Raw genomic sequence first — 17,919 nt, 5'->3', positions numbered from 1 at the left:
TCTGACCACATCAATCAGAGACAGTCCAGCAGTTAAAGGAACAGCCACATACAGAGATAAGAAAGAGCCAATGCAAAAACTCCAGCAACCTAAATGGACAATTTCTTATGACCTCCAAACAACCACACTAGTTATTAACAAGGCTATGTTGGCTGAAATGACAGAAATAGAATTCAGAATATGGATAAGAGCAAAGATCATCAAGATCAGGAGAATGGCAAAACCCAATTCAACAAAACTAAGAATCAGAATAAAATGATACAAGAGCCAACAGATGAAATAGCCAGTATGAAAAAGAACCTAACTGGTTTGATAGAGCTGAAAAACACACCACAAGAATTTTATGATGCAATGGCAAGTATTAGCAGAAAAGACCAAGATGAGGAAGAAATCTCAAAACTTGAAGACTGGCTCTCTGAAATAAGATAATCAGGCAAGAATTTAAAAAAAAAAATGAAAAGGAATAAGCAAACCTCTAGAAATATGGAATTACATAAAGAGGCTGAATCTACAAATCATTGACATCCCTGACAGGAGAAAGCAAACAACTTGAAAGACATATTTCAGGATATCATCCATGAAAACTTCCCCAACCTTGCTAGAGAGGCCAACACCCAAACTCAGGAAATACAGAGAACCCCTGCAAGATTCTACACAAGATCATCCCCAAGATGCATAATCATCAGATTTTCAAGGTTGAAATGCAGGAAAGAATAAGACCACTGGCTTGGAACTCTAGTCAACCACTGGTAGCAGTGTTGATGGAGCTCCCAGAGGGAGGAGTGGGTTACCATCTTTGCTGTTTTGCAGCCTTAGCCATTGTTGCCTTCAGTGTAGCCACCCTACGAAAATGCAGCCAGCTTGCTTTTTTATATGTGTCCCTGACCACTCTTCTCACTGGGAAGGACCTTCCAACTGAGGTCACCTGCCACTCTTGCCACTGTTTTTCAGCTGGCAGTGGTTCCGAGCCTTCCTGGAATGTGCTCCGGGGAAGGGACAGGCCCCCATAGCTGTTTTACAGCCTAAGCTATTGTTGCCTTCTGGCTCTAGGGAGTCCAAGGTGAGTAGAGACATGCTCATGGATAGGAAGAATCAATATCATTAAAATGGTCATATTGCCCAAAGCAATTTATAGATTCAGTGTTATTCCTAACAAACTACCAATGACATTCATCACAAAACTAGAAAAAGCTATTTTAAAATTTGTATGGAACCAAAAAAGAGCCCAAGTAGCCAAGGCAATCCTAAGCAAAAAGAACAAAGCTGGAGGCATCATATTACCTCATTTCAAAGTACATTAAAGAACTACAGTAACCAAAACAGCATGGTACTGGTACAAAAACAGACACATAGACCAATGGGACAGAACAGGAAGCCCAGAAATAAGGCCACATGCCTACAATCATTTGATCTTTGACAAAGTTGACAAAAACAAGCAATGGGGAAAGGACTCCCTAGTCAATAAATGGTGATGGGATTAATGGCTAGCCATATGCAGAAGATAAAACTGGATCCCTTCCTTACACCATATACAAAAATCAACTAAAGATGTTTTAAAACTTAAATGTAAATCCCAAAACTATAAAAACCCTGAAAGACAAGTGAGGCAATACTGTTCTGGATATAGGTACTGGCAAAGATTTCATGACAAAGATGGCAAAAGCAATCACAACAAAAGCAAAATTTGACAAATGGGATCTAATTATACGAAAGAGCTTCTGCACAGCAAAAGAAACTATCAACAGAGTAAACAGATAACCTATAGAAAGGGAGAAAATCTTTGCAAACTGTGCATCTGACAAAGGTCTAATATTTAGCACCTATAAGGAACTTAAATTTACAAGAAAAACAAACATAAAAAAATAGGCAAAGGATACGAACAGACAGTTTTCAAAAGAAGACATGCATATGGCCAACAATCATATGAAAAGCAGTTTGACATCGCTGATAAATGCAAATCAAACCACAGTGAAACACCACCTAACACCAGTCAGAATGGCTGCTATCAAAAAGACAAAAGATAATAGATGCTGGTGTTGTTGGGGAGAAAAAGAAACACTTATACACTGTCGTTGGGAGTGTAAATTAGTTCAGTCATTGTGATAGATGGTATGGTGATTCCTCAAAGACCCAAAGACAGAATACCATCTGACCCAGCAATCCCATGACTGGGTATATATCCAAAGAAATATAAGTCATTCTAGTATAAAGACACATGCAAGTATATGTTTATTGCAGCACTATTCAGAACAGCAAAGACATGAAATCAACCTACATATCCACCAATGATAGACTGGATAAAGAAAATATGGTACATATACACCCTGGAATACTATGCAGCCATAAAAATAACAAATAAAATGAAAAAAAATCATCACAGCTAGTGAAGCAGTGGGGCTAGGACTCATTTTATTGTAATATTCAGACTTGAATCCAGATTCTGTTTTACTGTATAATTTGGGCTCTATCTGTGTCCATAGTGGAATAAGTAATAAATAATTATTATAATTTTTCTAAAAGAAAAGGCAAAGAAAAGAAAATATGGTACATATACACCATGAAATACTATGCAGCTATAAAAAAAACTGAGGTGATGTTTTTTGCAGAGACATGGATAGAGCTGGAGTCAAACTAACATAGGAACAGAAAACCAAATACTGCATGTTCTCGCTTATAAGTGGGAGCTGAATGATTAGAACACATGGACATAATAAGGAGAGCAACAGATATTGGGGCCTACCTGATGGTAGAGGGTGGGAGGAGGAGGAGAATCAGAAAAAAATATGAATTGGGTACTAGGCCTAGTACCTGGGTGATGAAATAATGTGTACAACAAACCACATGACACAAATTTACCTACATAACAAACCTGCACATGTACCCCTGAACCTAAGATAAAAGTTGTTTTTTAAAAAAGAAACCAAATATTACCCACACCTCAAAATTACTCTTCATTCCCCTTCCAATCATATGCCTCAAAGATAATGATCTTCTTGTTTATCATATAGTTTTGAACAGAGTATGTACTTTTGTGCCTGGATTCCTTCACTGAACATTATATTATTAAGTACCATCCATATTGTAGTTCATTCTCTTTGCTTTGTAGTGATCAATTGTGTACATATACCACAAGTTATTTATTCTACTTTTGATAGGTTTTGGATAAGTTCTCTGTTTAAGGTACTACAAATAGAATGAATATGAATGTTTTTTAACATGTGAGTTAATACTATTTAGCTACCAATACTGCTCTCCTTTTCCATGTCATTTGAGAAAAGAATGTTATTAATTACATTGATAGAGAAATAACTCATGAGTTATAATATTGTTGTTTAAGGTTTACATGTTACTTAATCTTACTGATTTATAATTATGATTTTAGAGTTTTTATATCTAAAAGAGATGTTGGAAGTTGTTTACATCAAATTGGTAAGAACATTTCTATTGATAGGGAATTTTTCTTTTTCTCCCTTTTATAAAGAATATCCACTTAGCATCCATGAGTAGATATGTAAGGTGAGTCCAAAACATGAAACGTCTTTGTTGCCTGAGCTTAAGGTATCTAGACAAAATAGCCCAGCAAGATACAACTTAATGATGTCATGAAATAATTTAGATTGAACTCCATTATGGTTCAGTTTATCTAAATATTTTTAATAATTATTTTTCATGTAAAGCTGTACATATAGGGCACATTTTACTCCTATATGTTACTATATATATTTTTTGAAAGGTGAAGAAGAAAACATTTTCTCAAAAGCATCATTCAAACTTACAGAAACTCAACAAGAAGAGGAAATGGAGAAGAAAGACAGCAGAAAATTACTTCAGGAAGGTGATAATTGGCTAACCGAAGAGGCACAGATTGAACAGCAAACAAATGTAAAAGATAAACTTTCAATGTGATTATGTTAAGGTGAAATATAATACTGTTAGTACTGGCTTCATTACTTTTGCCCAGAACAAGATTTTTAAAATGTAATATAATTAATTTTTTTTTTTTTTACTGATAAGTTACTATAACTGAAATATTGCTTGGGTTACAGAAAATACAGTAATTTGTTCTAATTCTATCATCCTAGAGCACCAAACTTCATTCAGTTTTAAATGAACACCTTTTACTTAGTTTTATAAAAAATACGTTATTTTCTATTCTGATATTTTCTTTTGCATATGTTAAGGTATAGAGAATATGTGCATGTTATTAAAAACAATGAAGATAATCTACATATAATAGCAATATAGTTTCATTCTTAAATTTCAAAATTTAGGCTTTTAGGGAAAGGAAACATCTATTTCTTTTGAAAAATTATTCTGTTAATAAATGCCAATATAAGGATATGGGTTTTTTTTCCTCTTACCCTTTGTTACCTGTAACTACTAAAATGAAAGTAATAGACTTTGGATTTCTGTGATAATTTGGAAATACAATACTTTTATTCATAAAAATGATATAAGAAGATTAATAAGTCTTATGCCCAGGAGTTATGTTTTTAGTTGTCTGAAGATAGCATTCTAGAAAGAAAAATTAAAAGGACAGATAAGAGTATATTTGAGAATAACCATTATAGAAAATAGTACTGACTATTTTTTAATGTTTAATCCTAAGTGTCCTCATTTTAATGTGGATTTTGCAATATTTATGAAAGATAAAGTAAAGTTGTTGTTTTCCTGTGTGTACAGATCGAACAGGAGGCATCACTGGACCTGATTTTAGTAGAAGAGTATGACTCATTAATAGAAAAGATGAGCAACTGGAATTTTCCAATTTTTGAACTTGTAGAAAAGATGGGAGAGAAATCAGGAAGGATTCTCAGTCAGGTTTGCTTTCAAATATCTACTTTTAAACTATAAATTAATTTTTCTCAAATCTTTATAAAAGGCAAAATCTAATATCATATAATGGTTTAGGCACTAGTTCAACAATGACATTGTTCATTAAATTATTTTTTCCAAAAAAATTCAAACATATACATAAAACAGTTATATATAATATGTAGATCATGCTATTATATATATGACAGTTTATTTGACCATATTAATGGTATTCAATTTATACTAAAGAAATGATAAAGATTTACATTTTCTTGAATGTTGAGGTTGAAAAAGACTGGAAAAATGATTTATTTCTAACCACTGAAATGTAAGCTTCATTTTTTTCACTTGCTTTCCCTTTACTTTACCTAAGTCCAGAAGCTTCATTTCATGCTAGAACCATGGAAAAACACTTTCATTTTACCACCCAGACTCAGGGTTATATTTGATGGGTCCGCATAACAGCATCAGGTTAACCTTCCCAAAATATTACTCTCATTAATTACTTTAATATCTAATTTATGAAATGCAAAAACATAAGGGTAAATTTTGTGAAAGACATGTAAGTTTGTCTCGTTGAAGTTCCTTAGGGATAAAAATGTGACAAATGTTGTATTGTTTTGACTTTTTTTTTACTACTCAGGACTAGACTAGAATAGAATTCACATGACCTTCAGTAAATTAGGAATAAAAAACTAAGGAGAAGAATGGAAACATTTAAAAATTGGGACATGGTATGTATGGTTAGTCTTCTTTAACTTTCAGGGGCTTTAGGGTGATATCTTCCATTCTGATTTTTTGGAAAGAATTAATTGTAGGCAAGTTTTAAATAAATTATTAACTTAAAGACATATATTAATATTCGAAAATACAAATCACAAAACATTATACTCAGCCATAAATAGAAATTCTGATTTTTAAAGTAAACTTTATTTTAATTGACATTTAGGTTATGTATACCTTATTTCAAGACACTGGTTTATTGGAAATATTTAAAATTCCCACTCAACAATTTATGAACTATTTTCGTGCATTAGAAAATGGCTATCGAGACATTCCTTGTAAGTATTAACATATCTTATTATTTAAGTTCAAATAATATGGATTTTGAAACTCTTTGTCATCTTTCTCTTCAAATAGTCCCTTAAACACTTTTAAAACTTCATGTTTGAATTTTTTTTTTCCTTGAGATGGAGTCTTGATCTTATCGCACAGGCTGGAGTGCAATGGCACAATCTTGGCCCACTGCAACCTCTGCCTCCTGGGTTCAAGTGATTCTCCTGCCTCAGCCTCCTGAGTTGCTGCGATTACAGGTGCCCACCACCACACCTGGCTAATTTTTTGTATTTTTAGTAGAGACGAGGTTTCACCATGTTGGCCAGGCTGGTCTCAAACTCCTGACCTCTGGTGATCCACCTGCCTCAGCCTCCCAAAGTGCTGGGATTACAGGTGTGAGCCACCATACCTGGCCTGAAAAATTTTTTAATGGAAATTTAAAAAGAAAATCTGTATTGTACTACCTAGATTTAACAGACTACTGCTAACATTTTGTCTGTTTTCTGTTAACATTTTGGCATATATTCTCCAAGAGTTCTTCTTACATAAATTAATTTTTTTGTAAAGGCAGTCATAATATTGATACATATTTATAATCTGCTTTTTCACCTAGTTGTTATACAGTATACATCTTTCTATTTTAAATATTATTTGAGTACTTTATCTTTTTAAAAGTTAGTCAAGAGTTTCAGAAAATCATTCACTTAAAAATGTTTAAAATTTATCATATAATTTCAGTGTTTAACTGTGTTCTGATTTATGGAATAATTTAATGGCTATTAGATACTATGTTTGAATATAATTTGAATTCCAAATTAGGAAAAGATAGGGCTGTCTTTATGTACTGTCTACAGTTTCCCTCCATGTGGACAAATTTTTTGGGAAATTAATTCTATAAGTAGTGAATTGTTCTTCAATTGGCATAACTCATTAATAATGTTTAATAGTTTAGGATGAGTTATGTATACTGTCATTTTCACTTATAAATTATGCATTTAAAAAGTGGTTGAATTTTATAAATAGAATATAGCATTACTTTAAGATGGACTTCAAGGGAAATGGAATGGAAAGAAAGAGGTGCTAAGGAGTGTTCACTATCAGCTTCAATTAGGATATATTAGTTAAGAAAATAGTCTCTGGACCTAACTTTTCTAAACTTTAAAAATTTGTGAATGGGAATAACAATAGTACCTACTCCTTAGGTAGCCATAATATAAGATAATTCATATAAAGCTCATATCAGAATTCATGACACTTAGTCAATGGTCAGTAAAAGGTGGTGATTTATTAATAATAATTAAGCTTCCAGTGGATCGACACCATGTCATGTCTATAGGCAAAACAATATTATATTACCTACTAATGCATACATATACATTAAATAATTGTTGAAGTGTTGCATTTTTATTGGATATCTATGTTAACTGCAATCATTAGATTCACAAAGGTTATCTTATTTAATCTTTTTTTGGAAAAGTTGTATTACCTACCTTTTATAGGTGAGAAGTAAACTCAGAAGGATCTTTCCCAAGATTATAAAACTAGATATCAAAGTAGGATTTCAGTTTTAGGTCTATATGACTTCTAAAGCCTATGATCTTTACACTATACCACATTGCCTTTTCACATAGTTGAATTTCAGTAAATTAATGTTTTATTGACCATATACAATGTGTCAGACACTGTGCTGGATGCTTTCACATGTCATTTAGCATTTAATTTCTATAGCAAGCCTGAGACATAGTATTTCTGACCCTTTTTGTGGGAGACAAAAATGTAAGTAACCAGAATTTGTAACTGTTCTGTGTACAAAACTGTTTTGTTTGCAAACATGAGTTTCTGTAATCCAGACACTTAGATGATATTCTTGAAAGCCACAAAATAGCAACCTTAAGAACATTTTCCAGTGCCTTTTAATACTCTTTGGTTATCCTGCCTTTTCTTTGGCCCTTTTACTCTGTTTTCATAGTATATGGGAAAGTTTTTAAAAGAGAATTTTTTTTAACACCTCAAGAGACTTTAGGTGAAATAAAATTCAATTGTGGGGAATTATTGTCACACATTTTTTACGAAGATATACTATGACTAGGAAATTCTTGTACTTTTTAAATGTTGTATGTCAAACCTAACAGAAAAACATTTTGGTGACTTTAGATCACAATCGTATACATGCCACAGATGTCCTACATGCAGTTTGGTATCTGACAACACGGCCAATTCCTGGCTTACAGCAGATCCACAACGATTGTGGAACAGGAAATGAAACAGGTACTTCCTTCTACAAATCTCTGTTAATTATTTGATTAGGAATAATAAATCAAGCTTTCTCATTTCATTACCTCTGTTCTTTTAAATTTTTCATTAAGTAACCTTTTAGTACATATAAATGACTGTGTAAGTTTTTTTTAACCACTTATCCCCAAGTTCTACTGCATAGGTTTTGATGCATAATAATGACATGAACATTTTAAAACCTGATACCCATCTTAAGAGGTAGATTAATATTCAGTACTGCTGGATCTATCATGCTTCCTTCTTTGCCCCATTCTATTATTTTCCTCACTGAGGTAGCCACTATCCTGTATGTTATGATAATTAATCCTTTGCTTTTTATTAAAAAAAAAATCTTTTTTTTTGTTGTTTCAAGTGCATCACATATATTTAAAGTGTATAACATTCTCAAACCAAAGAGAACATGTTTAAAAGCCTTGAAAAGTATTTAAATGATGAGATTAAAAACTTTTAAACATATTTTGCTTCCAAAAAACTTAATGCTATTTCTTATCATAAATGTAATAGTTTATATAAATATAATGAATCATAACATTTATAGTTCTCTTATTCTAGCTTACTAAAAGGGGTCAGGAAGGTGATTTATGCCTGTAATCCCACTACTTGTACAGGCTTAGGCAAGAGAATTGCTTGAAGCCAGGAGTTTGAAACTAGCCTAGGCAAGATCCCATCTCTACAAAGAATTAAAAAAAAAATTAGCTAGGTGTGGTGGCACAGACCTGTCCTAGCTACTCAGAAGGCTGAGGTGGGCGATCTCTTGAACCCAGGAGTTTGAGGCTGCAGTGAGCCATGATTATGCCACAGCACTGACATGTTAAGACAGAATTTGCTCAGTTACCAATACTTGAGAAATAACATTACCATACTAATCAGTGTAAATGTCATAGACTCAGCCACTGATATTATTTTTTAAGTTTGGGTAGTTGAGTCTAAAGTATGCATTATTTGTTTAATGGATTTGCTTAATGTCACTGGTTCATTTTTGTCTGCCATCTGTATTTACTCTTTCTAGTGTCCTTCATTCCTTCCAGCAGTTCTGTGCTTTTATTAGAGATAATTTTCTTCAACATTTTTGTTGTAGATGTCATTTTGTCTTTGAAGAATATATTTATATTTTAGCATGTTTGAAGGTATGATTTATATTTTAGCATGTTTGAAGGTATTATTCCTTAATCTTACGACTTTTTTTTTTTTTTGAGACAGAGTTTCGCTCTTGTTCTCCAGGCTAGAGTGCAATAGTGTGATCTTGGCTCACTGCAACCTCCGCCTCCCAGGTTCAAGCTATTCTTTTGCCTCAGCCTCTCAAGTAGATGGGATTACAGGCATGTGCCACCATGCCCAGCTAATTTTGTATTTTTTTTAGAGATGGGATTTCTCCATGTTGGTCAGGGTAGTCTTGAACTCCTGACCTCAGGTGATCTGCCCACCTCGGCCTCCCAAAGTGCTGGGATTACAGGCATGAGCCACCGCACACAGCCAATCTTATGACTTTCATAGTTTCTGTTGACAAGTCAGACTTAGGTCATATTGAGAAATATAATATATAAATATAATATGTTCATTTTTCTCTTTTCTATTGGTTTTTAGCATTTTAACTATGATGTACTCATGTAATTTTTTTGTATTAATTTTGCCTGGTGTTTTGTGAACCTTTTCAATATGTTTGTTGGTGTTTTTCACTGGTTTCTATAATGCTCTTCAAATTCTTTCAGCTCCTCCATTGTCCAATTACAAAGCCACTCCCACATTTTTAGATGTTTGTTATGTCAGTACTTCTAGGAACCAAAAGTCTGTATTAGTTTCCTACTGCTGCTGTATTAAGCTACCAGAAATTTAGTAACTGAAAACAACACAACTTTATTATCTTACAGTTCTGGAGGTCAGAAGTCCAAAAAAAAAGGCTTCACTGGAGTAAAATCAAGGTGTCAGCAGAACTGTTTTTTTCCTATATGCTCTAGAGGAGAATTTGTTTCCTTACCTCCTCCAGCTTCTAGAAGCCACTTGCACTCCTTGGCTCATGGTCTTTTTTTTTTTTTTTTTTTGGAGACAATGTCTTTCTCTGTCGCCCAGGCTGGAGTGCAGTGGTTTGATCTCTCGAGTGGGTTCAAGCAATTCTCCTGCCCCAGCCTCCCAAGTAGCTGGGACTACAGGAGCATGCCGCCATGCCTGGCTAATTTTTTGTATTTTAGTAGAGACTGGGTTTCACCATGTTACCCAGGCTGTTCTCGAACTCCTGAGCTCAGGCAATCCGCCCACCTTGGCCTTCCAAAGTGCTAGGATTATAGGCGTGAGCCCCCGTGCCTGGCCGGCTTTTTCTTTAAAGACAGCAGCATAGCATCTGCAAATTTCTTTTTGACCCTGACCTTTTGACCTTTCCAAGGAACTAGTGAAATTCAGTCCAGCTCTGCAAACCTTGGCGTTCTGTGCAGAACATGCTTAGCTGATAGTGACTCTCCTAATTTCAGTCTCTTTTGTGGTCTGGATAGGCTGACAATTTTCCTAATTATCAAGTCTTTTTTCCTCTTTGCCTACCAGTTCTCCCCTAATCTTTCCTTTTCCTTTTATATTTTACTGTAAGCTGTAAGAAACCAGACTACACCTTCAACACTTTGCTTGGAAAATTTCAACTAAATGTCAAGTTTATCATTTGTATTCTGCATAACTGCAACACATAATTCAGCCAAATTTTCTGTTACTGTATAACAGAGATTCCCTTGCCTCTAGTTTCCAGTAAGATGTTCCCCATTTCCTTCTGAGCATTCATTGGCAATGCCCTTAATGACCATTTTTCCATCTCCAGTGTGTTTTCAATGATTTAGGGGTAATATTCTTTAAGACGATATAATTTTCTCTCTCATGCTACACACTTCCTTCTGAGTTTTTAATAGCAGTGTTATTAGTTCTCATACATAGTGTCATGGAGTCAAGTATCTGTAGAAGAAAGGAAACCAAGTAGCTTTGGGAAACCAAGTAGCTATTGCAATGGAAAATTGCGATGAAAACTAAGACTACAAGGACCATGAGATGTGCTGGCTTATTTTCACTGCACTGGAGAACTGATAGAAAAGAAATGAGAAGTTTAGGGCTTTAATTAATGGTTGGTTAACCAGATAGCTTCTCTGACTGACCTAAAAAAAAAACCCTTATTTTTTATAGTAATAGAATCATAACTTCTGAAAATAAAACCCAATGTCTGAACCTGAAGTTGGCTGAAACACAATGCAAATGAGTTTGTGGCCTCAGTAGACTTCTTATGTTAGAATTAAGGTATCAAATGGGAAATAAAGGATCCTGAGAATTGAAATGAGATTATTTGGATAGATTTCAATAAATATTGCCTTGTATCCCCCAAATCCTGCTGATTCTCCCTGCTCGGCAACAGTCATTTCTCCTAGTGTTGATTGCCTGAAAACCCTGTAATGATGTCATCTGAGTTTCTTGATTTAGGGGAATAATTCACTTCTAAATCCAACTCCACTGACACTCATTTCTTTGAGATCCATAATTAAACTTAAATCTTGCAGATCTTAGGGGAATAAGTACTAATTCTGAACACTAGAATAATTTACCAATTCATATTGGTAGAAACCTGGGGGATATAAGTGGGAATAGGCTTAAGGGTGTTAGACCAGGGAGAGAGGAAGATGTACCTACCAGAGATTCTGGAATCATTGTATTAGCTTGAGCAACTGGCAGAAGCTCTAACAGTTTTCCTGATGAGTTATCCAAAGTATAGGCATTGGATGAAGTAGAATTGTTGAAACTTCCTAGTGTACTCTAGAGGAAGGAATCAAGAAGCTTATAATGACAGATAAGGTGTTGAAATGGGGTGATCATCTTCAGTTTTATTATCCATCCATAACTTTATCCCTCAGAAATATCCCCCTTTATCAAAGTGTTGAAAAATATATTTCAACATTAATTCCTGGAAAGTGAAATGCTATGCTGGTCCTCCAGCCAGAGTTAGGAGCTTATGGAATTTAGATGATAAAAGGACTTTGGCCTGGGTTCATCTCTTAATGGTAGTTACCTGAACCACACCCATTTTCTGAATGCATAGTTTGAATAAACAGATTCAGCAACTGGCAGAATCCCTTCATCAATTCCTTGATGTTTAGAAAGAGGATCATCATTGTAAGAAGGGTCAAATGGTATCTCCAGGAATTGCTTCATTGTGGCAAAACAGTGAACCAAAAGCAATACTACATTTCTGGATCAGTTGCAGAAATCAGTGCTACTATCAAATACTTAATAGATGCAGGAGTGATGATTTCCATCACATTGCTGTTCAATTTAATTATATAGCTTTTACATAGGATAAACAGATCCTGAAAATGATGGTGGGAATTACATTCTCAATGTAATCAGGTGGTTACTCTAGTTGCCACAGCTGTTCTGGATATGGTCTTTTCTTTAAATAAGTCGTATTTGATATTTGTGATATTTGGCACAGAGCAATTGATCTGGAGAGTTTCTTCCCCCCCCATAACTCTTAGCAAAATTCATAAGAAGACATGTGTTTACATCTGGCAGGCATCACAATACACTTCTGTTGTCTTAGTTCTGGGCTATGTCAAGTCTTTCATTCCCTGTTACTATCTAGTCTCGTCCCATAAGTTATCAAGGTCATCCATTACATTGATGAGATAATGATGAATAGCCCCACTGAGCAAGAAATAACAAATATCCTAGATGCCTTCATAAGAGTGCCAGATGATAAATGAGAAAAATTGCACAAAAATTCAGATATCTGTCATCTCATTGAAATTTACTAGGGATTCAATGGTCTAGGACATGTTGAAATATCTCCTCTGAGTTGAGGGATAACAGATATATTTGAAATTCTCTACAGAAAGGGCTCTTTGGATTCTGAAGGCAGATTCATGACTTCTGAGTACTACTGCTCCAAAATACTGTAAGGGTTTGGATTTTATGTGCGACCCAGAGTAAGAGAAGCATGTGAAGCAGTTTCTACTTGTGCAAATTACTCTGCCATTTTTCCATCTGACTGCCAAAAGAAAATGTCTTTCGCAGATAGAGATCCCCTGTGGAGTCCTAGAAGACCACTACAAGATTATCACAGTGTAAATACATAAAGTTTTGAGACAAAGGCAGGCAGCTTTCCTCAGATAATTATTTTCCTTTCTGTAAAAATGGCTAAATTGTTGTTGCACTTTGGTAGAATTTGAATACTTGGCCACGGGCACTAGATTATCATGTAACCTGCCCATAATGAACTTGAGGTCCCCTGATCCTCCAGTTCACAAATTTGTTATGTGCAGTAGTTCTCAATCATCAAGGGGAAGAATTATATGCAATATTAGTTTTGAGTTGCTCCTAAAAGCACAGAACATAAGCTCAGACTTTTATGACACCTATGCCTAATACACCAATGCTTCTTCCTTAATCCATAGTTATGGCTTCATGGGGAATTCCCTATGACCAGTTGACTGGCGTAAAATCAAGGTGTCAGCAGAACTGTTTTTCTGCTATATGCTCTAGAGGAGAATTTGTTTCCTTACCTCCTCCATCTTCTAGAAGCTACTTGCACTCCTTGGCTCATGGTCTTTTTTTTTTTTTTTGGAGAAAAAGAGAAAGACCACTTGCCCTGGTTTATAAATAGTTCTGCTCAATATGCCAATACCTCCTGAAAGTGGATAGCTTCAGCCTTATAGGATCACTCAAGGGTATCTTTTGAAAGGTAATAGGGGCAGGTAAATCCTACCAGTGAGCAAATCAAGCAGTGAATCAGTTGGTCAAGAAAGACATGGCCAGTTGAAAGGATCTATACTGATTTATGGTCAGTAGCTAACAGCTTCCTTGGATGCTGTGGGACTTAGAAGGAAAAATATTTAAAAATTGGAGTTTTTAATTGGACAAGGAGTTTTTGGAAGGAGGTTTATGGCCAGCCTTCCAAGAGTGGTAGATATTTGTTTGCCATGTGAATGCTTGCTGTTGTAACCAGGTGTCCCAGGTTCTTGGGCTCACTTACCCCAGGAATGGGGGAAAAGGCCTTGGTGGCCCAGTGAGCTTACCTAAGCTCATATAAATATCACGGACCCAAAGAGTTTAGCAGAAAGCAATTTATTAGGCAGAGAGAAAGAGAAAGAGCTCCCACACGCCATGGGAGGGGAATCTTAAGGGGATATCCGCACAGGTAGAGAGGGAAAGACAGCTCCCACATTGTTGTGGGAAGGGATCCAGAGAGGGAAATCCGCAGGTAAGGTGCAGTGGAATTTTAACTTTGAAGTTTTTCCCGCCCCATTCATGTTCTTGTCCAATGAGAGGAGTTCTTTCAAACTTCCTCTGGTGTGACTGATCTTTGACTCTGTTGCTGGATTGGCTGTCTGGCTCAGAACAGAGGCCCTTCTTCCCAGAGCTTTTCGAGGGCTTTTTTTTTTTTTTTTTTTAAGAAAGGACCACACCTGGAATTTCTACCTAGCCCTTTCCCCGAGGGAAAGTTCCTGGATGGGGAGGTAGATGGAGGCATGGCGCTGGGAAATTCCTGCCTTTGAGACACAGGCAGTTTTCCTTAACACAGTCCCTCACTGTGATGCTTAATTTTACATGTCAAGTTGGCTGGGCAGTAGTATCCACATATTTGGTCAGACACTAATTTGAATATTTCCTTCAGGGTATTTTTTGGATGAGATTAATATTTAAGTTAATGGACTTTAAGTTAAGCAAATAACCCTCCATAAGGTGGTGGGCCTCATCCAATCAATGGAAGGCCTTAATAGAACAAAGACTGACCTCCTCTGAGCAAGCAGGAATTCCGCCAGTAGACAGCCTTCAGACTTGAACTGCAATATCAGCTCTTCCTTGGGTCTTCAGCCTGCCAGCCAACCCTGTAGATTTTGGACTTGCCAACTTCCTTAATTTCATCAGCAAGTTCCTTAAAATAAATCTGTCTCTCTCTATATACACACATCCTATTGTTTATGTTTCTCTGAATAACGCTGACTAATATTTAATACTTACCAAAGGCCATTCATTCACTGCAAAGAAGGCTCTTGTTGATCAGGTGGACAAAATGATCTCTTTTCTCTTATAGCTATCAGTCTCATTCCCTATCTACTCCAGTTCTTATTCCATGGGCTTATGCACACAATAGCTAAGTGTATTAGTCCATTCTCAAAATGCTATAAAGAGATACCTGAGACTGAGTAATTTATGAAGGAAAGAGGTTTAACTGACTCAAAGTTCCACAGGCTGTATAGGAGGCTTGGCTGGAGAGGCCTTAGGAAATTTACAATCATGGCTAAAGGTGAAGGGGAAGAAAAGCACCTTCTTCAGAGGACGGCAGGAAGGAAAAGTGCAAGCAGGTGAAATGCCAGGTGCTTATAAAACCATCAGATCTTGTGAGACTCATTATCACAAGAACCGCATGGGGGAAACCACCCCATGATCCAGTTACCTCTACCCTTAATCCCGGCCTTGACTTGTGGGGATTATAGGGTTACAATTGAAGATGAACTTTTGGGTGGGGACACAGCCAAACCATATCCTTAAGACAGCAAGAATAGAGATATTATGTATGGGCTAAATACCATGGGCTTCTCACTGCAGCTCACCTGGCTTCAGGCCTCTGCTGATTGCCTTGCTTTCCAGTAAGAGAGACCAATGGTGAGCCCTTAATATGGCACCATTCCCTGAGGGAACATTCAGCCAATTGATTGGTGATAGATTGATTACATTGGACCCTTTCCTTTATGGAAGAGACAGCTTTTGTTCTCACTTATTCTGGATGTGGATTTACCTTCATTGTCTACAGTGCTTCACCATCACCATCCTTGAACTTACTTAATGCCTTATTTACCATCAGGTTATTATAGGTAGTATTGCATCTGATCAAGAAACTAATTTTTCCAAAAATTGTGGCAATGGGCTTATGCCTATAGAGTTTGCTAATCTTTCCATGAACCTTATCAGTCTACATCAGGCCTGAGAGAATGGTAGAATGACATCTTTAAGACTCAGATGGCGCCCCTGCTAGGTGTAAATATTTTGTGGAGCTAAAGTACTATCCCTCAAGATGTGATTTGTTCTTTGAACTGATGACCAGTATGTGGTATTCTCTTCCATTGGTCTAAATACTTGTTTTTGTGCTGGTACCATGCTGTTTCTTGTTTGTCTGTTTGTTTGTTTTTGAGACAGGGTCTGGCTTTGTCACCCAGGCTGGAGTGCAGTGGCGTGATCTCAGCTCACTGCAACCTCTGCTTCCTGGGCTCAAGCCATCCTCCCACCTCAGCGTCCTGAGTAATTGAGACTACTGGTGCATGCCATCATGCCTGGCTAATTTTTTGTGTGTATTTTTTATAGAGATGGGGTTTCATCATGTTTCTCAGGCTGGTCTTGAACTTCTGAGCTCAGGCAATCCAACTACCTCACTCTCTCAAAGTGGTGGGATTACAGGCGTGAGCCACCATGCCTGATCCATGCTGTTTTGATTACTATCTATCACTTTCTAATAGATTTTGAAATCAAGTAGTCTGATGCCTCCAGCTTTGTTCTTTTTGCTCAAGATTGCTTTGACTACTTGGAGTCTTTTTGTGGTGCCATATGAATTTTAGGATTGTTTTTGCTATTTCTCTGAAAAATGTCATTTTTTTGTTTGTTGCTAAGTATGTGTAAAGCAGTTGATTTTTGCATGTTTATCTTGTTTCCTGCTAACTTGATTAACAAATTTATTAGTTCTAATAGTTTTTCAGTCGATTTCTTGGGATTTCCTACAAATATGAGATCAGGCTACTTGTGAATAAAGATAGTTTTGCATCTTCATTTCCAATCTGGATGTTTTTTACTGAGGCTTCCTTTTAAATGTGTTGGCAAATTTAAAAAATCACAATTTTCTGAAATGTTGTAAATAAATGGGATCCAAAGTAGCTATGTTTCATTGCCCTTGCCAACTGTGTTCTTTTTAATACTATTATTTTTTTGTGAAACATATATAAGGTAATGTTTTAAAATTCTAATATATCAATTCCAAGTAATTATTGAATTTAAAAGGAAATCTATTGCCATTTTTTATTTTTAAAATATATTTTTAAATTGTGGGAAAATCCAGAATGCATAGGAAAATTCAAATTATTGACTCTGTATTGATATTTAAATTCTTATTAGAAATTTGATAATTTACATATATCATTATTTATATATTTAATTGCCTCATCTTTATTTTTTATTTATTTATTATTTTTTTCTTTTTTGAGACGGAGTTTCGCTCTTGTTACCCAGGCTGGAGTGCAATGGCGCGATCTCGGCTCACCGCAACCTCCGCCTCCTGGGTTCAGGCAATTCTCCTGCCTCAGCCTCCTGAGTAGCTGGGATTACAGGCACGTGCCACCATGCCCAGCTAATTTTTGTATTTTTTTAGTAGAGACGGGGTTTCACCTTGTTGACCTGGATGGTCTCGATCTCTTGACCTCGTGATCCACCCGCCTCGGCCTCCCAAAGTGCTGGGATTACAGGCATGAGCCACCGCGCCCGGCATGTTTATTTTTTAATAATTATTTTAAAAGTAGCTCTAAGCCAGTATGGTAGTACATACCTCTAGTCCAAGTTACTCAGGTAGCTGATGGCAGGTGGGGCAATTGAGGTGAAAAATTTGAGACTGTAGTGCACTATCAATAGATTGCACCTGTGAATAGCTAGCTGCTGCACTCCAACCTGCACATCATAGCAAGACACCATCTCTAAAAACATAAATTTAAAAAAATGCTCTAGCGTGAGCTATTCCAAAACTCAACTTTGGTA

The 17,919-nt window shown here is 36.0% G+C and overlaps 1 protein-coding gene across 3 annotated transcripts in view; it reads left to right on the top strand.

Annotated features, from left to right (window-relative positions):
* The window catches only part of PDE3B (phosphodiesterase 3B), a 205,566-nt gene that overhangs the window by 163,522 nt on the left and 24,125 nt on the right, over positions 1-17,919 (top strand). For 2 of the 3 annotated variants that reach the window (XM_012456595.3, XM_012456597.3), the window contains exons 8-11: positions 3,734-3,882; positions 4,684-4,821; positions 5,765-5,876; positions 8,026-8,139. In XM_012456595.3, coding sequence (XP_012312018.2) covers positions 3,734-3,882; positions 4,684-4,821; positions 5,765-5,876; positions 8,026-8,139 — 513 coding nt within the window. The remainder of the gene's footprint in view (positions 1-3,733; positions 3,883-4,683; positions 4,822-5,764; positions 5,877-8,025; positions 8,140-17,919) is intronic. The other variant, XM_012456596.3, reaches the window with a different exon arrangement.

Source organism: Aotus nancymaae, unplaced genomic scaffold, assembly GCF_030222135.1.
Source record: "Aotus nancymaae isolate 86718 unplaced genomic scaffold, 86718_ANA_hifiasm-v0.15.2.pri h1tg000059l, whole genome shotgun sequence".
Lineage (NCBI taxonomy): Eukaryota > Metazoa > Chordata > Mammalia > Primates > Aotidae > Aotus > Aotus nancymaae.
The sequence above is the reverse complement of the archived record's forward strand: the minus strand, read 5'-3'. Positions and strand labels throughout refer to the sequence as shown.